Source organism: Geospiza fortis, unplaced genomic scaffold (assembly GCF_000277835.1).
Source record: "Geospiza fortis unplaced genomic scaffold, GeoFor_1.0 scaffold192, whole genome shotgun sequence".
Taxonomy (NCBI): Eukaryota; Metazoa; Chordata; class Aves; order Passeriformes; family Thraupidae; genus Geospiza; species Geospiza fortis.
Window position 1 is genome coordinate 6,010,963 of NW_005054315.1, and position 27,232 is coordinate 6,038,194.

Sequence of the window (27,232 nt, forward strand, 5' to 3'; positions counted from 1 at the left end):
TTTTAAAATATCTGTATAAGAGGTTTAAAATTGGGTATTTCACATAGAATTGGTAACTGAAAAAATGCAAAAATTTCTGTTGATCTGTTCTTCAATTGAGAACTCTTAAGTGTGGAATATACTATGCTACTAATTCTTTTTCCAGAAAAACTACAAACTCTAGCACTGTGAACTGTATATTTCTTGTTAGATTTGATGTATGGCTTAAAATTTTCAAACATAAGCCTGAGGAAATACCTGTTAGTTAAAAGTTCATACTCTATGTAATCTGGACAATAATTTCAGTGGCCTTACCAGCTTAGTTCATCTTGAATGACTCTAGCCAATTTCTCTTCCTTTGAGTGGAACAATATCTGCTGTAACTAAATAAATTTACCAATACTTCTCTAATTCTGAGGTGGAATTCATTGGTAAACTGTACTATCAAGTAAATGTGGTAGCAGCAAAGGTCCCTTTGGGGACTTTAACCCTGTTTAAGTTCTTATATCTTAAACTGTTTATTTTAAAGCTTATTTCTGAAATTGCTTTTTCCTGTAGAGGCTGTAAATTGAATATATCTGTTTGTTCTGTCCAGGAAAGGTGATTGTTGCTACTAACAAGGGTGTATATATCTTGGTGCCACTACCCTTGGAAAAACAGATTCAGGATCTTTTAGCTAGCCACAGGGTGGAAGAAGCCCTTGTTCTAGCCAAAGGAGCTCGAAGGAATATTCCAAAAGAGAAATTTCAGGTTTGTCCTTCCTTTAATTTTCATGATAACAGAAATTTTACAGTGGGGTCATGTATTCCATTGGTCAAGTGATTGGAGAATGTGTGGGAGGAATTTACATTGTAGAGAAGTTGTAACACCTTTTATGATTTCAGCCTGAGGAAATAAGTATTCTGCTAAATTGTTTTGTACTTGTAGAAGCTGTGACTCTGGCAGGGTTGAATGCTGTTGTTCTTCTGGGATTTTGTTGAATTTTTTCAACTTTGTAACTTGAGAGAATTGAAAAATAAGCATAACCAGAAATCTAGTGGCAGAAAATCCAGTGGATGCTTCTTTGATGCTAGATTCAGTTATTATTTGCTATTGCTGTTTAAAAATGTATTCTTTAGTTCAAATTAGAATTTTGAAATTTTACTTTTTTATTGAAGATTCTCACCATATACTAAACTCCACAGTAGCACTTAACTTCAAAGTTAGGTGATGGGAAATCTTAAGCAAATACATCTTACTTCCAAGCTCTTACAAGTAGTGCTTGTACTGCTGTGTAACTCAGATTTAAAGGTTTTTGTGTCTTAAACTCTTTGATTACAGTGTTGATTAAAGATTTGTACTCATTCCCTTCTACCCCTGATTTATATTGCCATACATATTCTACTGTATTTTGTCCTATTTAGAGACTTGTAAAAAGCAGCATGACATCTCTACTCATGGTGTAGCTGAATGAATGTTTGACTCAGTTTCTTTCTTATTGTAAAAGCAAAGTTTGATCTGTAAACTGTATAAAATCTGTGGTTTTTCTTTTTTTAATATACTTTGGAGCATTTTGTTGCCTTTAAAACAGTTGTGTTACTTTTGGTTTGTTTAGAAAGGTATACATGACTCTGGAAGATACAGGATTGCAATGGTTCAAAACTATTCTGGCTGTCAGGATCTTTTTTGTTTTTTAAATTTCAAGAAGCTTCTAATTCCTTTTCATTTCAGTTTCAGTCAAGGCCCAAAAGGCAATCATTAAATGAAACTTGTATCAGCTTTCATTTTGATCCTTAACTCCTCTCTTAAATGAGTAGTTGGGAGACTACTGGAACTAAAAAGCTCGTTGAGAGAAGTGTTCCCATCCTTTCGTGAAGGTCTAACTACCTGAAAGTACTTGAAGCTTAAAAGTATTTAGGCAGCTACAGAATTCAGTTTCCAGCATGTTTTGCTTTGCATCTTCACTTCCTACTTTTCCCTTCCAATCTGTTTAAAGAAGCAAACAAAAATCTCACGGTGAGGGTAGGATACATAATCTAATCAGTCTTCGATGTGCGATGACCTATAATTTTCTAGTTATTTCTTTACAGTTCATGTATGTTTAGTGTGGGAATGCCTTTCTGTGTTTTGCCACTGGATGAACTACAGTTCATTATCTAAAATGTAGAATCTTATTCCTCCTCAGTTTTCTTGCATTAAGAATTTTTCAGCTTTTAAAATATGTTACTTTCTTTTCACATATATCTTAAGGGTGCAGGGTTGGTCTTCCTGAAATTAGTTTCCTAGAATATTTTAAGTTCTTTCTAACTTAGTGGGCTTTTAAGGGTATTCACTTATTTTAACTCAATGCTGCCGCTGAAAACCAGAAAACATAGTTCTTGCCAGCAAAATAGCTGTTCTATTTCTGGATTGTATTGGTAAATTGATATTAACCAATTATCAAATTCTTGAATTCATGGAGTTTCCCACTGACTCCTACTAAAGTGACTCAGCTTGGCCTAGTTGTTGAGACATTACTTCAGTTTTTCAGAGCTTGTCTATAGCTGGAAATGTAACATGTTGAGTTTGCTTTCCAAGGGGACTCTATACCTGATATTTTCATTACAGGTTTGTTACAGGCACATCAGTCTTTCTTTGCTGTAGTCTTGTGTAATGTAAATCTGATGGACCTCAATCAAATTACACACCTTAAATACGTTTTTGCAATATTTCTTTGACATACTTTAACTGACCACACAGCACTCATTTCTAACTGCTTTTTGAGAGCTATCCTCGGATAGCTATCATATCTATTAGAAAATTTGTATTTTCTAATAGGTATCTTCTGGTATCTGTTTGCAAGCATTACTGAATCCTGAGCAGCTGACCCTTCAGAGGCCTCATTTTGCCATTTTGTACGAGCAGTAGGATGGAGTGAATAGGGTTGGCATTAAGGCACTTGATTCAGCCACTACAATCTATCCATACATGATAGTGATTATTATTGTGTGGTTTGTGAAGTACGGTGTTCTCTTTGTCACATAATGCAGTTTTCAATGGCTGTTGCCATCTTATGTGTCACTTGAACCCAGGGCACTGTAAGGCAGATCTTGAGGCCATTGGGATTTTTCCCTGCAGTTCAGTACTTTGTCACTGCATGCATACATGGGTATGCTCTCCCTCTGTATAACAGCATAAACATATATCTATATATGCTGGTAATGCAGAATGGTGGTGGAATAGCAGCAGTGAAGTCCTGTACTCTCAGAATGATTTGTACAGTCAATATTTAGTTATTGAAAAGTAGCAGGTCTTCTTAGAAGCTCTAACCTGTTATTTGACTTGTGGTTCCCGCAGACTGCGAATTTAGCTCTGCCATAACAGATGAAAATTTCTTTGTTTTTGAGCATCAGGAATTCCTGCTAGATAAAAAATGCTAAGCAAAAGTGCTCCGAGGAGATGTATATCTCTGCTGGATATAATTTTTGATAGAATACAAAGGCCTTTCTACCATGCTACCATGAAATAACTGAATACTACTTATTAATTTTTCAGGACAGCTGACGTTTGCAGAAATCATGGTTGATGGTAGTGAAGACCTTGGTTAGATTGACACACATCTTGCATAGGTATCTCTCTCTTTTTTTTTTTTTTTTTGCCCTTCCTAATTCTTTTTAGTTTAAAAAACATATTAGCTGCACCCAAATCTGACCAAAAGATAAAATGACTTTCTAGAAAAATTCCTTTGGACAATGTAGTTGGTAATTCTGACCATTTTAGAAAGGATTTTTTTAGCAGTTGAGAGAATTAAGACTTCACTACAGCAATCATGGCTTCAGCAGTCATCTTTCTTTTTCCTGTTGCTTTTTCAGATATGAATTAATACAAAACTTGTAATGTTTTTGTAGCCTGTTTTTTATGTGAATTTAATCAACAGTGCAGAATTTGCCTAAAGAATTGCAAGTCCTATGGTGGTTCTTCAGAAATTATAAAGGACTAAACAATGTGTTGAATTTTGACTGGGTGTAGCTTAGTACCTTTTTAAAAGAAGCCTGTTCCAGATCTGACAAAATTATCTGTAAGAACTGAAGGTTTTTTTCTGTCATAAACAGAATTTAACTGTTTGTGTTTGACATGTAGGGTCTAGGCCATTTTTAAAAATCTGTGAGAAAGGGAATATTGGATTTTCCATAATCTGCTCTGTTTTCCTTCATATTCTTTACCCTAGAACATTTTAATATCTAGTGTTTATATTGTCAGCTAAAAATCTACCTGGATGCTGCCTATCTCATCATTGCATCTTAAAAAAGTTCAGAAAGTGTCTATTGGTAGATATTCTGTAATTTTTTGTTGCATGTCTTTAAGGGAGAATTGAAGCTATGTCAACATTTAAATGAAAGTGAATACCACTTTATCAGTTCAAATTTAAAACTGGTTTCTTCAGCCTATAGTTACACTATCAATGAACTCTTCCACTTTTTGTCAAAAAGATGCTGTACAGATGCTGTACAGAATTGCTCTGCAATTCAAGCAGTGCTTTCAGTGAAATTAATTCAAACTTTATTACAAAATCATAATCAACTAAATATGTAAATTTTAGTGATCGCTCTATTGCAAAAATTGAAAACAGGCTTTGTGGGGGGAAAAACGGCAGCCTATCTACTTTTGATACTAGTCAGTGGGGTGAGAAGTCTTTCCCTGGAAAGTCAGGATGGATTTTAACGTTTTTCTGCTGCCATGAGATGCAAATATTTGCAGAATTTAATCCTTCAGTGGTGTCATTAGGAAGGTGACCAGGTAGGTATTCATTGATTCACAGGTTACTGTGTAGTGGTGTAATAACACTGTCAGAAATCCAAAATATTCTGGGTGTTTTGTGAGTCAGTCCCCTAAAGAAGTTTTACTTTGTAGCTAATTGAATTCTCTTTTAGCTTTAGTTAACTCTATTTTTAATCATTACATTGAATGTAAAGCATTAGTTAGTATAAAGATGCCATGAAATATTGTTTGTTTAATTTTATATTGTTACATTTATCTGAAAAACTGTGCCTGATAACATTACTCTGTTTCCCCTTTTCTCCTATGCACTGGGGAGGCAAGAAAAGGTCCACAACCTGACAAAGCATTTTAGAGACTTGCTAACAACAGAGATTAAATATTTCCATTAGACAAACCATAAGTAAAGCATGCACAAACTAAGTGGACTGAAACCAAGCTTTTTTGTTGGTAAATCCATAACCTTTAATCAGGGTGAAAAATCATCAGTCAGAGTATCAGTCCACTGTACTTGAGGCCTGGTGCTCTTCAGCAATTCCTTCCTGGAATATATTCCCATTGTATTGTAGTTTCTCTGGGTATTTTTATTGAAAATATTTTTTTAAGTCTGATATAAGTACCAGCCTTCATGTACAGTGTGAAACACTAGAAAGCTGTGTATTCATGAGCAAATTGAAGGGAAAAATTGAGGACATGAGAAGGTAGCTGGGTGTATTTGCCAAAGTACCAGTGTTGTCACGAATGGGAATGCTCTGCACAGCACAGTTTAAGTTCCTTGCTTTTAGTACTTCTCTTTTGCTGTTGGAAATATTCTGAGCACAAGGATTTCATTTAACCTTATAATTGGTAGTTGGTTGACCATTCAGATTTAATAACCACCTATCATTTAAAGTAGTTTTTTTGTTTTGCAGCAGAGAGATGAGACAGGAAGGAAGTGTGTGGTCAAGTGGGACCATCTTTATTTTTTGCACTTACTGAATTGTGGGGAACTTCAAAGATAACCATTGGCTTTTATGTTTGCAAATAGCTCAAAAAACTTGCAGCAAGTCGATGTGATGTCAGATAAGTCATTGTTTGAACAAGAAAACTTAAACTTGCTGTTTGACTTTGCTTTCAATAAGTACTCATGAGCAGTGTTGTGTTCACACACATTTGTGTAAGAAATGAGTCTGGGCAGCAGATTCTATATATTCAGGTTCATAATTTAAAATGTAGAGGATCAAGGTTTATTTTGCTTGTGACTTGTCAGATGTGGCTGAAGATGATTTGTTTGGTGTTTTTTGGCAGGTAGCTATTGCAGTAGTAACTAGCACTACATAAATACAAATATAATAAACCTTTTTTTTCCCCCTCCTTCTTTTTTATAGGTAATGTACAAAAGAATCCTGCAGCAAGCAGGTTTTATACAGTTTGCACAGCTTCAGTTCCTTGAAGCAAAAGAACTCTTCAGGTAATTGTGTGACAAGAAATTTATTCATTTACCTTCTTTAAATAAGGAGTTAGTGTTCTTGGTTTGAAAAACTTAGTTCCTTGAATGTTTTTTGATGTAGACGTGAGTTCACTGTAATAAAATGGTTTTGTTGGGGTTAGGAACAGAGTAACACTGAAAAAACTTTTTAGCTGAAGAGTTAATGCAACTGATTTATTTTGGGATGCTAACACACAGTAGCACTACGAATTTGAGTATGGAGTATATTTGAATATATATTTGTATGTATGGAGTTTTTTTACTTTATGCCCATGAAGGTCAAGGCTTTATCACTGAGTCTGTGCTGTGATTTACAGCATGAACATTGCTTTGTTTTTTTTTTTAATACTTTTAACAAAAGGTATAACTTAAACATTACTTACAATTTAAATATTATTGACACAATTGCACTATTTTTTATGAGGATGTTGGTAGTGAATTTTTTAGCACTCGTTCTGCTAGACCTTTTCCAGAAGACAGATTTGTTCTTGAAGTCTGTAGTAACCTTGCCAATTTAGCCATTTCAGCAGTCACTTGTTTATAAATTGACCTTGATATTCCACTTTCATTCAGAAAATGCTGCTTGTTATCTTTATTCTACCTGATAATTTCATTTCTGCTAGCCATGCCTCATTCTGTGATGCAGCGCTGTCTGTAGTTAGTGGAATGCATGCTGACCACATAAAATAACTCTCCTTGTTATCTGCTGAAATTCACTTTAAATCAGTTTAGAGTCTATGGAATAGGATTAAGGTTAGACAATTTTCAATATACCGTAAGCATATTTACAGTGTAGGAAAAAAGTTGTCCTTGGATTTATGGAAATGCTTTGAGGAATGTTGCTGTTGGTGAGGGACTTTGCCAGTTTACTTCCTGCTCACCAGTATGATGAGAGACACTGGGCTTGGATGAACAGTGTACACTGAGTGAAGATGAGGGAATGACAGGAAAGGCTGAACAGCATTCAGAGACAATTTGTTCTGGCCACAACCACTTCCTCTATCACCTAGTAACTGTTGTCATTAGTGAGAAACCTGCAGTCTTTCTCCACCCTTATCTTTCAGACATTTGTATGTCTGACCTCTGGGTTGTGTATCTGAAGCAGAAGTACAAGTGGTGCATAGTTAAGAATATTTTAAGAGCAATGAAAAGAGAGAAATGTATCCTTTCAGGGGGTTCTACCACCTTGTGGAAGGAGCCAGGATTGCTTATGCATCTTCCATCCAACTATCAGTCCATCTGACAAATAAGCTTTAATGAATAGAATTGAGAGAGCTCCTCTGTAGAAACAAACATGCTTCATGAGAAAATGTGCTGTCCAGCCACAAATTGTGCAGCTCAGGCAGCATCCCAGGGTGTTCCCTTCCTCTGAAAGCTGCAACTCCAAAGGAGAAGAACAGTTTTGCTGATGAATGAATTGCTGATGTCTGCTCAGGGAAGAAGGCCAGTAAAAGTTTCTGTGCTTTTCTTCTGTCCAGCCATACATAAGCTAAGCAGAGTATTTTGGTGATTCTGAAAACATTTGCTATGGTAATCAGCTTCCTTGATTTTCAGCTCTGGTGGGTACACTGAGTTAGAGTAACAGCTGCATATGCCCTGATACAGTCTCAATCAATCTTGTTCATTTGAAACTTACTGATGCTCACAAGCAAAATGGGAAAGATAGTGGCAGTCTATGCAAGCACTTCCTCCCATCCCAGTGTGTTACTCTGCAAATGTTTCAACCTTGTCTTAGAAATCACTTCAGTCTCAATGTCAAAGGGAAACTTGGTACCTACCTGAGGAAAGAGGGTGTTAAGCAGTGAAACAGGGTAGCAGCAGTACCTCAGAGATCTTGGTGTGATATGTGGGCCTGCTTCTGGCTAAATATGAAGTGAGATTGTCTCACTACTTGGAAAACATTTGACAGTTACAGTTTAGCAGGGGGAATTATATTGGATTAAAGATCTTCATTTTCTTGCATTATTGCCCTTCTTGGATAACCTTGTCAAGAAACAGTTCTATCTTATGCATAAATTCATAGTTCTTAAAGACTGGAACTTCTAATAGTAATAATTTGCCACGTTCTTCTTAGTTAATGCTGATGCTTCTGAATACTGAAGAAGGTTGACAAAAAGGAAGAATGTGGTAACTTTATTGAAACTCAAATAGTTCAACATAAGGAGGATAATTTTCTTCAGCTGGATTCATTAGCCTTAAAACTGAGTGAAAAGTAACAGTAGGGCTTCTTTGGTCTGACAAATTCTGCTATAAAGCAATAACAGAATTGTGATTGTGTTTTGCAGTTGTGATTTATAGTTATGCTATTTTGTGTTACTGTCATTAGGGTTATACCAAACAGTGCTTTATAGGAGGTCATTTGCTGAATTTTCCATGCCTTACAGCTACCATGTTTGGTAGCTGTCATAGGGAAACCAGTTCTCTTCAGTGTTTACTGGTTAGATACTGCTTGCCCTCTGACCCACTGGATACTGGAATTTTTCTAAACTTTACTCTTTCTAACAAATAAAAATGTTCACTCTTTGCACAGTATTTCTCACCTTGGAAAACCTATAGAGAGAATTTAGGTATAAGTCTCTCCTACACTGAAAAGGTTAAAAAAATTGCTGGTACTTGTACCTGGAAAAATAAAAAATAGGAATGATATGAGTTTTGCATCTTAAATGTGATTCAAGAATATAAGCTTCCAATACAGCCAGTGGGATTTAGGCAAAGCAGTTAACACTGTAGGTTTCTTTGGCGTCTCTGATACCTGTAGATATAAAGGTCTGAATTTAGGTCAAGTTTCCTGAAAACTTGTAGATTCTTCCTATTGCATTGTTTATATATATGAAGCCCAAAGAGAATTAATGCAGAATTGCTCAAAGGCAAGTGCCTCACAACACTGATGTCTCAAGAGTTTGTTTTCTACTGTGTGATCTATGTTTTGCTCAGCCTGAAATGCTAGAAGCTGAAAGCTCAGATGTGTCTTTTGAAAGAGATGAGGTCCTTTCTAATTGCTCTAAAAGAGTTTTGTCCAGATGTGATGGAAAGATCCACAAGACATCCACAAATCCCAGAGGCCATAAACCTTGAGCTGAATGTTAGCCATTTGTGCAGGTGGGGTCATTGCTTAGTATTTGGTATTTTTCTGAAGAAGCTTGTGGATAATGTAGTGCTTTTAAGGAGGCTGCTTGATTGCTGCTTGCCACTCTTGTGGGGAGAACAAAACTGTACAGCTAAACTTGAGTCAGACCTGCTGAGAGAACCACAGGTGATTCACAGCCCAGGCTCTGGGCTAGTTAAAGTTTAAAGTGGATTCTCCTTTTGGAAACAGATCATCATTGAGGCCAGAATCTGTGAAGTCGGAGGTAAGGTAGATGACTACTTCCTTGTCTAGGAAAACTTGGGTGGTAAGATTAAAGGACTCAGAAGGTACTGTAGAAGTTGGAAAATGTTTTTGAAACTTATTAAAAGTGGCATATTAAATATAACATTTTTTAACATCATTTGTTTCAATGGTCATAGTCTCCAACTCAAGCTTAGGGCCATCTCCAAATATTTGACAGCATAGCTAGAAAGGGAATCGATGTTTGTATTTGATTTTATCCAGATTTCTTAAGACGCCTTTTTTTCTGCACAAATTTTGAGCAGCCTGTGGGTGTTATTCAAATTATGAGTTGACTTTTGTTCTCAAACAAATCGGGAAAGATTCATTTAGATTGGAGAGGAAAAAAATCTCTTTCTTCAAATAGGATTCATTTTCTAGTGTAATGAATCTCATATAATATATTTAATCTCAGGACTTGAAATTTCAGAGTAATTGCAGTAGCTAAAACTGCAGTTTTGTTACTGTGGTAAGTTCCTACTGAAAACTCAAGTATTCTTGGAACCATCAGGTCATGCCACTGACAGAACTTGCTACTTCTGGGTTATTCTGCCTCTTATCATAATGTAGATCTAAGAATTTCAAAGCCAAATCCCAAAAGAAGGATTAAAAGAAATTTCAGCTGAAAAAATCTGTGAAGTAGACCTGAATGCTTTACCCTCTGTTAAAGGTGGGTCTTTCTAGTGTGGAGGTGGGCTTTAGGCAGTAGGAGTTCTCTATAGGAATTGGGAAAACCTGCTGTTCAAACCTCTCTTCAAGGGAAAGCTCCCCAGTTTTGTCTGTTGTGGTTCTTCTCTATTGTCTGTGTTGCTACTCCTGTGCTTTGCAGTCACTAGGTTCTAGAAGAGAGGATGCTGCTGTTAAATTTGCTGTTGCTGCTTTCTCCCAGAATTTCCTTCTTCTGGTATGGATTTATGTAGCCAAGGGACTGTATTAACTTGAAAGCAAAGTTCTAAATGGAGATTGTCATGGTGATGGCTCCTACTAGTTCATATTTCCTGGATGGTTTTGGAATTGTGTCTCTGGCAAGAAGTGAACAATGCAGGGCATGCCTGTAGTGAAGGGAAGAGCCTATTTATGATGACCTTTCACACTTTATTACCTGTAGAAATCTGCTGCTTTTCTAATTCTGTGTTATCATTTGTTTCTTTTTGGAATTCATTCCAATCAAAGTTGTGAAGAGAAAGTCTTTGAGTTGGCTGATCACCAGGTAGATAAGAATTATTTTTAAAAAGTTCTATTTGCAGCAAAATAACTAAACAGGACTTCTTTTAGAGAACTGTCAAGTTAATTTTGATTTTTTTTTCCAGCAACAATATTTCCTGCACTTCAGTAATGCTAATTTTTAAACGTGAATTCTGAATAAAATCTTTGACAGTGAAATAAAATATTATAAAATATCCTGATATTTCATAATATCAGGATATTTTATTTTAAAACATCAGGATATTTGCTTGCTGTTCTTCTAAAGCAAGGCCTGGAAAGAGAGTTCACTCTAGCAGTGAAAATTAGGGATTGTTTGCCATGTGTGGGAAAAAAAATTCTTCTGTCATAACATGCATTCTTTAAAAGCTTGAGGAATTTCAATCTAGGCTGAAAGAAAAATGTTTTGTGTGACATATCTATGTTACAACGTGCTGCTGAATTGAAGTATAGGGTGTCCTTCACACCTGAAGTGGAAAAGCCACTCCAGAGGAGCCCCCATAGATGTCCACCCAAGGCCTCTCTATGTTCAACAGACTTACTGGTTAAATGGATGCATAATCAGTATCTGTGGTTTGCTTACAGAACCTCTGTAAGAAGAGAGCCAAGTGGGGAATCTGGTGCTTTTCAGGATTGGGGAAAATGTTTTCATCATGCATACACATGTTCTGAAAGCTTTAGTTTTGTACAGGAAGCTGCTGTTGTCTCCAGAATTACACTGACAAAGTCTTTGTGGCTTACCTGAAAGGGTTCACTTTTGCTTTTTTTTTTTTGCCAACAGAAGACTAGCTCCCATAATGTATGGATGAAGTCTAGGGTAGTCCTAGGACTTCTGTAGGGCTGTTCAGCTGATTTTGTATGTGCCAGAGAACAGCTGTGGAAGCTTAAAAGCAAAAGGCTGGCCAGTCTCTGAATTCTCAGGGCTTTCAGTGTCTGGAGGAGGAAGAAGAAAATTCGGACTGCCTAGCTAAACTAACTAACAAGCTAAATCAGGAGCAAAAGCAAGAGCAAAAAGCAAAAGCAGCACTATGTACTGTGCTGTCTGTGTCCCGCTGACAGTGGGGGAGTGAGCAGGCTGATAGCAAAACAAAACTTTGCTTTTCAGAGCCAGTCTTGAAGGCACAGAACATAATATATAGCATAAACAGAACAGACAACTGGGGATGCAAGCCTCATAACGTCAACCTAGGGCATTTTTGTCCTGGTTTAGGGCAAATTTGGGAGAAAACCTCCAAAGGGGGGCCCTCCAGAAAGCAAACCCACACTATTCCAGAAACTGCCTACATGCTAGTGTCCTGACTAAGCATATGTGAGCACACTTTTTTTTTGTGCCTATGTATACTTTTTCTTTCTTTTTGCTTCATCTAGTTTGACACTGTAATTGCAGAAGCGGCCAGCTTGATGTCCGGGAGCTGATCTCTCTGTACCCCTTCCTGTTGCCTACTTCCTCTTCATTTATCCGGTCTCATCCCCCTCTGCACGAGTACGCCGACCTGAACCAGCTGACCCAAGGGGACCAGGAGAAGATGACAAAATGCAAACGATTCCTCATGAGTTACTTGAATGAAGTCCGCAGCACTGAGGTTGCAAATGGCTACAAGGAGGATATTGACACTGCTTTACTCAAACTGTATGCAGAGGCAAATCATGAGAGCCTGCTGGATCTCCTAGTTTCAGAGAACTTCTGTCTTTTAACAGATAGTGCTGCCTGGCTGGAAAAACACAAAAAGTAAGTGGATTTTTTTTATAATTGCACCTTCTAGACCAGAGGGAAAATTGCCTTAGATGCTCTTGGCTTATTGAACAATATGAACAATATGCTTAAGCACTTGTAGTTCCTGTGCTTACACTTGTCCAAAAGACAACTCAGTGTGAATTAACATTGTTAGCATTTAAAAATGTTGGTGAAAAGCTATTACTTGACAGTCTAAGGTAAAGGAAATGCATTGTCTTACCCTGGTAAATGCAGAATTCTACGTGAAAGTTTCTGTATCCAACACAAAAATAAAGAACTGGTACAAGTTTGGGAGAAAAAAGTTAAATGTTTGCCCTTGAGATAATGGAAGAGTGGAATGGCTGCAGTAGTTGTACACAGACAGAATGAAAAGATGCCCTAAAGCATGCACTACCTCAGGTAAAAGCTTTTAACCAGTTAGTGGCTTTAAAATTGTAGTTGCTTGTTCAGGGAAAGAGCTCTTACTTCTGAATTGCAAACTTTCTATGTTTCACTGATTGACCAGAAAGAGGTTCCTTAAGATGACTGCAAATGACTTCAAACCAGAAATGCCAGCAGCCAGAGAATTAATCATTAAGCAGGAAACGTTAGATAGTAAATGTGTATAATGCAAACTCCAGCCTTATGTAGTATGTCTATTTTGGTTTTCATTTCTTTAGCTTTAAACTGTCTGGTGCAGTAGTAGCAACTATAGTGGTGAGGAAGAGTCTTTAATTGTGGTTATATTTGGGGTGATTTCATTTATTTCAGGTGTTTTGTTAAAACCTTTTGGTAAGTGTTGTTTGCAAGGCATACCTTTGCAAGTATCAATTGAATGAATTCATGCATTCATTTATTCATTGAATGAATTTGCATTGTACAAAGCTCTTCTTTGCCTGACCTGACTCCATACCACAGTAAAGAAAACTGTTTCTGACAGTAAAACAGAGTTTTAAATAAACACATAATAAAATATGATTTAATGACAGCTGATGAACTATTGGAGGAATAGTTCTTGGAGGTGTGTGTAATGTCTGTACATAAAATTGACAGAACGGCATGGGAAGCATCTCTAATTGGGCACATACTTGATATAAGTTGGATCTGGTAACTACAAACTGTCTTGGGGACAGGAGTGATGGAGACAGTTTTAGGGCAGAACTTCTCTCTTTTGATTCATATAAACAGCCTAGAGAGACTGGTTGAAGTGTAGACAAGGCCATGTACATGTCATTGTAAGCCATTATTTGTGGTACTCTGTGCTAATCAGTCCATAATGTTCTAGCAATTTTAATATTATCTTCTCTTTCTTTACAGGTATTTTGCACTTGGTCTCCTGTATCACTACAATGGTCAGGATGCTGCAGCACTTCAGGTTAGAATAAAGCTTTTAGTGTCACCTGAAAACCGTTCCAAAATACTGTTTTATCTCTGAGATAAAAATCCAAGGTCGTAATTTATCTGTTTGAAAAGTTGTGGTGTGTGTTTATAAGAAACTTGAAACTTATGCTAAGACTTCCTTGAATAAATTAATATGCTAGATGTGAAAAGTCTGAAGAGCTTACTGAAGTTAACAGCTACTTAGATGCTTGTATGGTCTTGTTAAAGCAAAACTGTACATACCAGAGCATATGTTTATACTCATAAAAGATGGACAAAAGTGCTAAAATAATCAAGCAATCACTTTTAAATATATTTATGGGACTCAAGCAGCATGCCCTGTGCTGATTGATTTGTATACATGCAGCAAAACAGCATTGTATTCTCATGGCAGACACTGACAGCAACTGAGGGTTTATTTGCTTACCTGGTGAGGAAGAGTGAACACATTCTGCAAGATCTGTGGATTTCAGATGGGTTAGTAATCCCTTTGAGGACCTTCTATCTGTGGCCTGTACACTGCAGATTAAATAATTCTGTTCTTCCTATCTGAAAAACTCCATCTAGAGAAATTAGAATGTACTTGATGTGTCTCAGATAATATCCAGTATATTAAGTTTGCCTTATTGTGCAGCTTTTTGAGCACATTAAACACTGTAACCCAATCAAATGCATTCAGGTCAGTTATATAAATAATAAGAATGGCCTGAAAAGAAAACGGGTAAGGGCAACAAAAACACATCTGTCATGTGCAAGAAATCTTGGAAGAATTTTGGTGCTGCAAAAAACAAGGTTTATTGGTAAACTGGTCTGCTAGGTGTAGTACATTTAATTCCAATTATAATGTATATAAAAATAATATCACCTGGTACTTGTAGTTCTTCAGTCAAAACAAAAGAAAAGCAGAACACCAGTTTTTCTTCTAAATTGTTTGTATCATTTGCTTTTCATCTTGCACACGCAGAACACATGAGAAATATACCATGTGTTGGAGAAAAGGACTTTTGATAAAAGCTTTCTTTGTGATTAGTGTACCTCCTTTAGTCACTCTCAGAATGAGAGCCCACATGATATGAGGTCTGAGTTGGGTGAATGTGCCAGATGCAAGAGAAGGGCGTGATGGCGAAAGTGAGTGACCAGCAATGTTCCTTGCAATTGGTGTTCTTGTCAACTCTTTCTAATTCCACAAGTCTTGGACTAAGTCTTTTAATAGCTGACATAAATTTTGAGCGGAAGAGCTGGTGCATGTTTTAAGCACTTTAATCTGTGTGTTTTTGTTGCAGTTATGGGTGAAAATAGTTGATGGAGACATTCAAGATTCTACACGTTCAGATCTCTATGACTACATAGTAGACTTCCTTACATTCTGCTCAGACCAAGAGCTAGTGTGGAAGTACTCTGAATGGATTTTACAAAAAAATGAAGAGGTTTGTGACTGATACACTTTTAACAGAATATCAGTATTTTCCTGCAGTGGTGTTTGGGTTTTCCTTAATGTTGGTTTTTCTTGATAGCTGATTGGACCTTGTGCAGAATGTTTAATGCCAGTGAAACAGTGATCATCAGAAGAAAACGTGCAAGTTTCTCAATTCATCCAAGTCCCTCTATTAGCAAGTGCTAGTGATAATTGCCTCTTTTTATTCTGAAAATAAAGTTTAGGGCATGAAAAATACAGCATGTCTTTGATTTTCTTCATATTAAGTAAGATAATTTTTGAATCTTAAAATAAATAAATCATCTGGCAGATTAGCTGTTGCTGCTGCCTCTTATTTTAAAGAGGATGGATGGCATCTGAGTACACCAGGACATGGAATAAATAGCCTCCATTCAAGACAAGATTTCATTGCTAGAAGTATTAACTTCATCTGCCAAAATAAAAAAAAAGTGTGATGTTTGGTGCTGTATCAGACAGTCTGTGCTGTTGGAACTTGTCACTCCCTGATTTATATTAATTTAAGCATAGCTATTTTGTGCAGTGGCACATTTCTAAGCTTTTGGTTTGGTAATTACTGAAGTCTCTTGCTCTGTCTATATCATCACATGTGAAAAGGCTTAGAACATTCTGGTCTCTAATTTGAGCTATCCTGCTGCAAAGGCTGAAGTCTCTTGTTCTGTTGTGCAAATCCATTCAGTAGTTTTTGTGGAAGTTGTGCCCAAGCCAAGGTTTATAGGCTGGACTGTGTATACACTACAAATTGAGATATGCAGATAGGAGTGAGTGAGGTCAAGATAAACACAGGGTAGTGTAATCCTGTGGTGCTGAGCAAGGTTTTGTGTTTATCTTCCTGAATAATGTATTAACAATAGTGCTATTCCTTTTTTCTTTTAAATATTTATTTAATAAAATAGTTGCCATTGAGTTCCTAAATGCAATAAACTCTTTCTAGGTTGGTGTACAGATTTTCACTAAAAGGCCTTTGGAAGAACAGGAGAAAAACAACATTAATCCAGATGATATCATTAGTTGCCTTAACAAATATCCTAAAGCACGTGTCAAATATCTAGAACATCTAGTACTGGAAAGAAAAATACAGGTGAGTTCTGTGAGAATGGTAAAAGTAGGCATAGGATTCAGATTGCAGATTATGGTCAACAAGGCTGAAAATAGGCAATGTCCGGAAGAAATAGGTGTAATATGAAGTCTTTCAAGTGTACTCAGAGTAGTGTAGGAGTGTTTTTAAGATTAAAGTAAAAGATGAGGAGTGGATACCTTCATTATTTTGAATTTTGCAGTGCTTGTGATAGCAAAACAATTGCTTATGTCCCCTCAGACTTAAGGGGTTACGTCTGGTTATTGCATACTTTCCTATTTCACTCACTTGATGGGGCTCAAATCTTCTTCTGGTAAGATCATAGAAAATGATCAGCAACAGGTTGATCCTACTGCACTGTGGCAGCAATATATTAAAATTGCTGATTCAGTTTTTACAAGTGAGAATGTTTTATTCTGTTGTTCTAGAGAGCTTTGAGCATCAAAATAAACCATGCACGCCTTACTAGAATTCCAAACCACTCTTGATTTTGAGTGCTCAAAAGATGCATTCACAAGTCCTAAGTGACAGTGTATTACACTTTTGGGAGCTTTAGCTCAATACAAAAGCAGCCAAATGTTGTATTTGGCTATGAAACATTTTAAGCACAGGAGAGGTTCTTTAACCCGGAAATAAAGCAAGGAGGTGAACTCTGCAGAGCTGATGGTCAGTGCATTAATTCACGTTCTTTAAATGCGCATCAGATCAGTGGTTTTCCCTTATTGGTGTTGCAGGTTTGTTACACCATGACTGATGAATGTACTTGTCTCTGATGTCATGGATATTTCCAAACAAACTTTTTGAGTTAAACATAGTGCCTTGTAAAATATTTGTGAAAATACTTTACAATTAAATCTACCTGCTAGTAAATGCTGGATTATAAATCAGTTTGGTCTTTAAAAATTACTAGATTATTTGTGAATGAATGATTTAGTGAGAATGTTTAAAACCATCAAATCATCATCTTATTTGGATGAATATTGGATTGTGGATAACAGAAAAAGCACTGTGCCTTCAGAGTGCTTTTCTGTCTCTGGTGGCTTTGTTAGATTTTATTGCATAAATAGAAAAGGTCAAAGAACATATCTGAATATGAGGAATCCTGTATTTACAGTGTAGTTTGTGAGGCTGCTCTGAATTAAGTTACCTGTCTGTATGGACAAAAACCTTTGTGATTAATTCAAATTAAATAAGTTAAAACACGTTTGTATGTAATTAAGTATGTATGTAATTCATCACTGTTATTGCTGGGGCCAAGAGATTTGTAAACTGAGCTAACATTGTTCTATTCATCTGTAGAAAGAGAAGTACCATACTCATCTAGCTGTCTTGTACTTGGAGGCAATACTTCAGCTAAAATCTGTGACCACAGATAATTGTACAGAAACAACTGAGCTGCTGTTGAAACTTCGCAGTCTGCTGCAGAAATCTGATCTTTATAGAATTCGCTTTATTTTAGGTAGGTTGCATGTTATCTGTTATAAATGCTGTCTGTGATTCCCAGCTGGACACAAAATAATAGTCCTTTCAAGGTTAGAAAATTAAAAGATCTAAAGTTTCTCTGTGTTTTTGTTTGATAGGCTGTATTTCTAACAAACACAGGTTAATTTAGAAAGCATGTGTGTGGTGTTGTCCTTGGTCTCCTAGCTCCAATGGTATGTTTGCCACTGCACCAGAGACAAAATGCCAATTGGCCAGAACAAATATCTGCATACAATTTTCTTAATAGTCACCTTCTTATAAATGATCATGGAACTTTTGCATGACTTGACATGACAACCTTTTGCAAATGAAAGACCTGCAAATTTATTTTTTAAGAGGTCTGCTTCTAGTGAATGGAAGTGAAACTTTAAGGAATCTAATTGCCAAGGGCTTGTTACCCATAACCCTGAAACTCACTCTGGGGTTCATGTTAAATAAAAATCTTTATCACTTTTACAATAATTAGATTATTTTCTACTTTATTTTGAAATGCCAGATGAACTAACCATTCTTACTGCCTATTGCTGACACTTCAACTTTAAACTGGATTAAGGGTTTGTAGTGTCCTTTTCTTAATGGGAAGTACTATTGGATTTTTATTGTCTTTTATGGAGTTTATTCTGTGACCTCCTATAATAGTGGGAGAAGCAGAGGTTAAAAATATTGCAGCTTCATCTTACAGTAGTGTCTGCTAGAATTGAAAAGGTGTCAATGACTGTGGTTGATCATATATTAATTTCTTTGTCCCATATTTTGTGGTGTTCTTTTGTTAGAGATGTTTCCATACATCTGAGCATTCCTGTGCTTACAAACATCTGCCTTCTCTACAGTTGCACTGGCTGGGAGAGGGAGCAGTTGTCTCCTCCACTGAGCAAATATTGCCTTGTTTCTCATTTAACAGACAAAATCCAGGGCACAGACCTTCATATGGAAAGTGCAATTTTATATGGGAAACTAGAAGAACACGAGAAGGCTTTGCATATCCTTGTCCATGAGTTAAAGGACTTCCATGCTGCTGAAGAGTACTGCATGTGGAACTCTGAGAGCAGAGACTCGCAGTACAGGCGGAGGCTGTTCCACCTGCTGCTGTCCGTGTATTTAACCCCGGGCACCTCGGACTGCGCGCTTGTCATGGCCGCCGTGGATCTCCTGAATAACCACGCTGCGGAATTCGATGCAGGTCTGGTTTTGCAGGTGGTGCCTGACAGCTGGTCAGTGCAGCTCCTCTCTCCATTCCTGGCTGGAGCAGTGAGACAAAGCATTCACACAAAAAGAATGACTCAGGTGGCACTTGGGTTAGCACAAGCTGAAAACTTAATCTACAAGCATGAGAAGGTAGGTTACTGGGGTGTTTTTAAATAAATGCATTTGAAGCTTTACAGTTGAGTCCTTTGATATACAGTAATCAAAATCAGTTTGAAGAATTAATACAAAAACTGTCTTCATGTCTTTGGCATTTATCAGGTTTTTTTTTGCCGTGACTACTAGATTCAAAATTAATTGTATGTTTTCTCTGTAAAACAAAAAGGTAACTAGGGCCCTTGAAATAGGAATAACCTTGGTGAGCTTCTGGGATGAATATGAAGTGAGTCTGGGATTTGCAGATTAACAAAGTTCTTGCAGAAACTTTAACAAGTGTCAGTTAACATTTCTTTCACTAGGAGGGATTGTCAGAATTTCCAATTCAATTTTTTACAGTGTCATCTGTCAAAGTTTGTTTAAAAAAATTATCCAGCACTTAGTATTAATTGAAGCTTGTTCATAGATTTTGTTAATGGTAAATTCAGTTGTGAAGCTTTCTTCTAGCTAGGACAATGTTGTGTAGAGTTTATAGCAGATTCTTCAAATTGTTTTTGTTTTATCCATTTGGTATAGTTGCAATTATGCTCCATCATTTCCCTTCCTTTCTTGCTACATTCACATTTGGAATTTTTCCCCCCTTCTCTTTTAGGTTAAACAAAAAGGAGCCCCGATTCTTCTTTCAGACAAAAAGGTTTGTCAGGTGTGCCAAAATCCTTTCTGTGAGCCTGTGTTTGTAAGATACCCCAATGGGAGCATGGCCCACACGCACTGTGCTGCAAACAGACATCTCAATTCCAATGTGACTCCTCATTCTCCCAGCTCCAGCAATCAGACTTGAAATATTCCTACAGTTCCCATGACTTATACCCCATTGAAAGTGGGCTGGAAAGAAAAAAGTGCAGCTACTTTAAGTATAAATCAAGGTGGACAGCTAGTTTTTGGGTTAATGGGAAGACTTCCAGTAAATATAAAATACTGCTACTTATCTTTTTGATTTCTAATGAATGTAGATAGAAAAGAAAATTCACTACCACACATGGAGAGGTGCAAATATGGGCTCTTCTGTGAATAGGAGTAAACACTTAAAAGAAAAGGAGCCTTTTCTTCACAATGAGGATGAATGTTACTGAGTGAAGGCAAACAGTCATTTTAAGAATTGTCACTTTACACAGACTGTGGTGTTGATAAATTTGTGGAGGGGAAGATGGCATTTGTTGGAGTTGGAATTCTTGAAGAGTGATGGGACAAGATTGGCATCGTGCAGCTTACTATGAAGATGGAGATGTGCATCGATTTTAGTGCTTGCTGCAGCATGTCTTCTTTTGGGCTGGATTATCTTCCACAGGATCACATTCTCAACTTCAATTTTTTTGCTCTACAAAATGTTGGCTTTTGGTGCACTTTTTAGTACCTCCTTCCCATCCATCTTCTATATGGAATTTAAATGTAAGCACTGTTCTGTTAGGTTTCTGCTCCTGCAGTTACTATAATGTACTGAGTGGAAACCAATAACCTCAATCACACAGGTGAGCTTGGAAGAAAAAAGAAAGTAAGTTTGTCTGGTCAGACTGTAGTCACTTTTATATGGGGAAAGAGGCCCTGACTTTAATACTGATTTATTTATTGATATGCAAATATGCTGTACATACAGTTGAATAAATTGATCTTATCATTCTAGCATTTCTTTGGAGGATTAAGATGTAGCTGATACATAAATGTACAGATGATGTGCTAAGTGTTTGCTATAACATAACTTAGGCAGGTTGGAACTCCACAAAAATAGGTTTTAGTGCTTATGGATGACTTTGTGCAATCAAAACCACAGAGAGAAGGTATAAAATTGTAAAAAATCTACAAAAGTGCACTACAGGGGTACTGGGTTTTTTATATTCTACTAAATATTCTGTGAACTAAAATTTTTCAAATAACACAAACCCCTTACTTAACTGCCCTCATATGTATTCACATTGCTATTTAACCATTTTAAAGAATTTGATTAAAGAGATGTAGCTTCCCCCAAGAGAGGTTAAAAAATGACAACTTTAAATAAACTTAAGTACTGCAAACTGAAAGCATTTCTTTGAATTCTGTAAAGCTCTAATAAATACCAGGCTTACTGACCCCCATGCAGCTGAGTTGGAATGGCTGCTCCCTGTTTCAGAATTCCAAAGCAGTGGAGGCTTTCAGCAAAATGGAGCATCTGCTTGGTTCTTTCTAGAATCACAGAATAAGCTGAGTTGGAAGGGATGCAATGGGATCATGGAGTCTAGGTCCTGGCCCCACACAGGATGCCCAGAGTCACACCATGGGCCTCAGTGTTGTCCTGACGCAGCCTCCTTGTACAGAAAGGCTGGCTCAGGAAGCTGCTTTCTGTGTGCAGTGCAGCCTCCAAGAAGGGGCAGCCAGACCTCACCCAGGGGAAGAAGATATCCATCTCTTCTCACAGAAACAGGCACTAGTTTGGGGTGAAAGGGACCTTAAAGGTCTATTCCATAGGCAGGGATGCCTTCCACTAGACCAGGTTCTTCAAAGCCTCATCCAGCCTGGCCTTGCACACTTCCAAGGATGGGTTGTCCACAACTTCCCTGAGCAGCCTGTGCCTGAGCCCCGCCACCCTCACAGTAAAGAATTTCTTCCTGATATCTGATCTAAATTTGCCCTCCTTCAGCTTAAGGCCATTCCCCTTTGCCCTATCACTACATGCATCTGTACAAAGTCCCTCCTCAGCTCCCTTGGTGTCTCCCTTCAGGTTCTGGAAGGTGCTGTAAGGTCTTCCAAGAGCTTCTCTCCAGGCTGAACAGCCCCAGCTCTCAGCCTGTGTTCATAGGAGAGATGCTCCAGCCCTGTGATCATCACTGAGGCCTTACTCTTGACTCCTTCCAACAGTTCAACATCTTTCTTGTATTGTGGGTCCCAGAGCTGTACTCGAGGTGTGGAGTACTTTGCTTTAAAGCAAAAAACCTTTGAATCTTCTCCTAATTTTGAAATTAGGAAAGTATAACCGTTGTGCTGAATTTTATTTATTTTTGAAAGCCCGAGTAAGGAATTTTGTAGTGCTTTGTACTAAGACATGCAAGTCACATTTAGTGAGAGGCACTTCAAAAGAAGTCAAGTGTGGGCATTTCTGACTCAATTCTGGCATGAGTGATTCTGCTGTGGCACTGGTACAAGCAGAGTCTCTATCTTGTAGTCATGGCTTTTGAACATTGTGTATACAACTGGCACTAATGCTATACAAAAGTTTGTAGTCCCCTGTCCTCAAAATACTTGCTGATAAGAGTGGAAGTGATTTTTACAAAGACCCTTTTGTGAACACTAGCATGCATTTCTAAAGAAATACTTTCTTTTGCTTCCAGCATCCTGAGTATGCTCTTTTTTTCTGTTTATTAAGGAGGTACTAAAACAGACCCTTCTCCATGATTTAGAGTAATTTTACCCACTTAGTAATGAACTACTGCTGCAATGGAATAAAAATCATATCATTCCAGACCTCAGGAAAGTTCTCAGTTGCTATTGCAAGAAAAAGTATGTCTATACAAGATTAAATAACCCTTTATTAATAGTCAGTATCTTTTTGCAGATATGTACTTTGGCTAAAATGCAGCAAAACCAATAATTGTACATACAGAACAAATACAGAAATCAGAATAATGGAAGCCAGCATTTCTGCAATCAAAAATGGGATTGATACTTAAATTGGAGGCATCTAGTTCTTTGAAACCCGGTCCCCCAAAAATGTGGACTGGAAAAATTGATACATTGTTCCCTGTTGCTTTGTTAAATTTTATACTAGAACTTATTTGAATGCATTAATGTGGAAATCCCACAATAACTAAAGGAAAAAGCAAAGAAAGCCAGTGGGAGGCTGAGGTAGAGCAAGAGCTCAGCAGGGCAGGTGGGCAGTGCTCTTCCTGTGTGTGTCCAGCACGTGAGCAACTGGGAATATTCCCAACTAGAAGAGATGTCAGCCCACATCAGAGTGCTGGGTGGTGCTCTGGGCTTTGTCACCAGGAAATTTATGAAAGTTCTGCATTCAAATTTCATTAAGTGGGACAGCTGAACACCCCTTGGGTAAGAGAGCTTCATCCTGAGGAACCTGAGTTCGATCCTTCTTTTGTTTTGGCACTGTTGGTTTGGTGATTCTTGGTTTACGTACCTGAAATGCTGGGCCAGCATTGCTACTCTGGTAAGTTATGGCTGCAGCAGCACAGAGGGAGTGAGTAGGGAAGGAACCAGATTTGGGTATTAGTTGCTGAATGCATATGTGGAGGAGGAGAGGCAGGAAAGAGGAATATTTCTCTGACCATTCTTCTAGTTTAGAAACAAGGCTTGATGTGATCTTTTTATCTCCAACTAGGGAATGTGGAGTCTAAGACCTGCCCTTGGAGAGTGGAGATTCTGCCAGAATATTTATCCTTAATTTAGCTGTTGCTAAATTATTTGAAATTCATCTCCCTCACTTTTTCCAATGAGTCTCCTCCAACTTCGTGTCAAAACCAAAACAGTAGTGCAGATTTTTTTTAATGTGACATTGTGTCTGTGATTCAGGACATAATAAATGAGATTAGTCTCTCACACTGATGCCTCTGCAGATATCAAGACATGTTGGTCTAACATGGAACCTCCAGTTACTGAAATATTGCAGCTCTGACCTTTTTTTCGGGCATTCACTGCTGCAGACGATGGTACATACAGAAAGCACTTGTTAAACTTTCCTCTACACTTTCATATCTCCACACTTCCTCATGTAAAAATTACCTATGATGTGTGTATGTCATCATATGCAGTTTTTCTCTCTTTCAGTCAATAAGAGGAAAAATCCTAATAAAAAAAATTGCTCAGAATCTGGCATTCTGCTCAAAATTATATTCATGCCTGTATATTCATGAGAGACTTCAGTTACATCTTCATTTTTTTTGTGTTAGTGGATAAGTTGTCACATTGAGATCAGTATTCTTGTAATATTGTCAAAGGCAGGGGAAAAGGAGCCTTTGGGGTTTGTTACACAGGGCACACCAGAGATACCTATGAGCTGACTTGTTCAGGCAGCCCATCCCGAGGTGGCTCAGGTTGCACAGGAGTCCATGTTGCAGTGAGAATTTCTCTCTTTGCTCCCCTTGCTCCCAGTCTCCAGAAACTTTCCAGCCTTTGTTACCTGATTAATGTCACTCTTGTAGCACTTAACTGACATGGGTACAAATCTTGAGAGGTCTGGGGGACTCCTGAGCAGATCTGTCTTCAGTAAAATGTCACTTCATTACTCAGCCACATGAAGCCCTACTGATGTGAGCTGTGGAAAGGTGGTGGTAGGGATTGAGTGTGAGTATGTTTTCTGAGAACTTTATTACTTGTTTAAACACACAAGCATTATCCTGACTGCTGAGTCTTTATAACGACATCAGTTCTTCACAGGACTCCCATCCTGAATGACATTAAAAATATTTTGTTTTATACAGTTCTATCAAGAAGTAATTTTTTATTTTATAACTCTTCCTGGTTTGCTGCAGTCTCTATTCAGCATGGCTCTAAGTGTTTTATTAACATCCTGCTGTTCATAACAGGCAGCAGCTAATACATTTTCATTGTGAGCTCTCTTCCTATTGCCTGTATTAGCTAATTAATTTTTCTCTTGCTGTACAACACTTTGGGGCTTATGCCTTGTGAACACTGGTAGTTAAATGTGCTGCTACTTTGTAAGGAAAAAGAAGAAAAGTTAATAACATTCTGTAATGTATGATTGATTTCTAAATTGAAGTTCCCCTGCAGTAAATTTGTTCAGATGGAAGTTTGTACCATTAAGGCTTTTGGACTTAGTGGTTATATTGGTGAACATACACAGCAGTATGTGGAATGTACAAATGTATAAATATGTCAATTTTTAATAAAATAAAATCTTTTAATTACATTTGTCACGGATTCATAGATACATAAACCCTGGAATGTGAGTGTCCACGTGAAGGGAGATTATCTATTGATGAATAGAGGATTCATCAGGGTCACTGACGGAGGGGCCAGATCCCTGACACATGGAAGTGAGGCTGGTGCTTACATACTCTGCAGAAGGCAGAGGTATTGGTGTTCCTCATCTTCCTCCTCCCTGCTCAGGACTAATGGCCCTGGCTTCAGGCCCAAAGGACCAGCTGCTGCCCAGCGCCACCACAGTGGCACTGTAGGACAAGGAAGCCCCAGGAAAGGATGGGTGGTGAGGGCTGGTAAAGAGTCTGTGGTAAGCCAAGGAAGCTGGTATGATCTCTAAGGGGACTGAGAGAGGAATGCAAAGGAGAAGTGCAGAAAAGGAGTGTTCAGGGGCATGCAGGTGTGACCTAGTTCAGCTGCTCTCCAGCCCCACTCTGCCAGGCAGTGCAGGCACTGGCAAGGCTGCAGGCATCCCCTGGATGCTGAGGGCAGGTTGTGTGCACAGCTTAACTGGGGATCCAGAGGGGCTAAAATCCAACAGTCAGAGTTTCAGGGAAGGGCTCTTGTTTTGAAGTTCAGGTCTGTGATCCCTTGGCAAGGTTTCTACAGCCCTATCAGGTAAAGTTTGTTCCTTTGGCTGAAGTGAAGGCTGTGGGAACGTTGGTGGGTGCTCAGGGTGCTCTTACAGAGGGTGTTAGGGATACAAATATTGAGTGTAGCATGATGCTGGAAGGAATGAACAACTAACACAACAAGCATGATTTTATTAGCTCAGCCAGCAGGAAATACACTCTGGAGAGCCCTGGTTTGCAATGCCCCATCCATCCATCCATCCATCCATCCATCCATCCATCCATAGAAAGGTAACTCAGAAAGCATTAAGCCCCAAACCCAGTTGTGACTCCAGCCCTGTGGGATTTCAGCTAGTTTTGCCTCTACACAGTGGTTAGAAAATGGTTCATGCTAATCATCCAGATGGCAACCCCTTCCAAGACAAGTAATCAATAGAGTATAGCTGAATTTAGGCAGAAATGAGTCCCAAAGGTCCAGTTCACTGCAACAACTGTAGGTACAGGACAGCATGGGGTCAGAGGCCAGGGCTGCCAGAAGAGGGCTGATGGCTGAACACATGGCAGGTTTTCAGTAGATAACAAGGCTGATTGCAGTGTCTCAAAATCCAATAGCAGTCATGAGCATCATTACCAATGCCTATAATTGCCAATAATCCCCTGAAGATATTGTCCCATGACCACCTTGTCAACATGTTATTTGCATTGACTGGGGCCTGACCCTCCCAGTGCAAGTTAAATTCTAGAAAAATCTAGGCTGGTTGGGTTCTTTGGAGATGGTGTTGTCCAAGCCCAACTTGATGCAGGGTCATATTGTGTCAGGTTACTTGTCTTGTTTTAAACCAGTGCTGGCAAGCTTGAAACCAGATTGGCAGGGGTCCAAGTGTCTTGGCATGTCTTTGCCAGAGGCATGTATTGTTTAAACACCCAAAATACTCTTTGTTAAAGAAAGGTAAAAGGCTAAAGGGTGTCGCTATAGGACACGAAAGAACACAAACACAACACTGTTCTCAAGGTGAAGGAAAAAAGGGAAGTTTTATTTCTGACTCCAGTATTTATAGTTTTACAAAAGTGACAGCGGATTGGAGGGTGACAGTGACACCTCTCCAATGACACTGGTCAAACCAACAGTCTATCAACTCCTCCTCCGTAAAGGAGTGCAAAACAATGAGTTATTTACAGCAAGTGTGTGAGAAAGCTCACTACAAGAATGTCAACATCAAAAGGCTTAGAAAATCTTAAAAAACCAAGGTGACAAAAGGGTACATTTGTCTTGAATAAATAGTTTAGTTTGTTTTGTGGTTTGGTTTTTTGGGTTTTTTGGTTGGTTGGTTGGTTGGTTTTTTGTTTGTTTTCTTTTTTGTTTGTTTTGGTTTTTCTGTTGTTTTTTGCAAATATTACAGAAAGACTAAATAAGCAGGGGATTTCTGAAAATTAGCAAGTTACTGGTGACAGCTTCAAGATTATGTACTTTGTGCCTCTCTAACCTGGAGAAGTATATTCAAATAAAACGCAAGTTCTTTATATCTGTTTGAAAGTCACAGACGGCATGCAAAGATGTTTCAATCCTTTTAGTCCCTCTAACAT

The 27,232-nt window shown here is 38.0% G+C and overlaps 1 protein-coding gene across 1 annotated transcript in view; it reads left to right on the top strand.

Moving 5' to 3' along the window:
- TGFBRAP1 (transforming growth factor beta receptor associated protein 1) overlaps positions 1-25,065 on the top strand; it is a 33,023-nt gene extending 7,958 nt beyond the window's left edge. The window contains exons 3-11 of the mRNA XM_005419991.2: positions 575-729; positions 6,081-6,163; positions 12,139-12,480; positions 13,783-13,840; positions 15,129-15,272; positions 16,233-16,379; positions 17,676-17,835; positions 18,760-19,193; positions 19,810-25,065. Of these exons, the coding sequence (XP_005420048.1) occupies positions 575-729; positions 6,081-6,163; positions 12,139-12,480; positions 13,783-13,840; positions 15,129-15,272; positions 16,233-16,379; positions 17,676-17,835; positions 18,760-19,193; positions 19,810-19,998 (1,712 nt within the window). The 3' untranslated portion in view covers positions 19,999-25,065. The remainder of the gene's footprint in view (positions 1-574; positions 730-6,080; positions 6,164-12,138; positions 12,481-13,782; positions 13,841-15,128; positions 15,273-16,232; positions 16,380-17,675; positions 17,836-18,759; positions 19,194-19,809) is intronic.
- Positions 25,066-27,232: the final 2,167 nt, after the last annotated feature.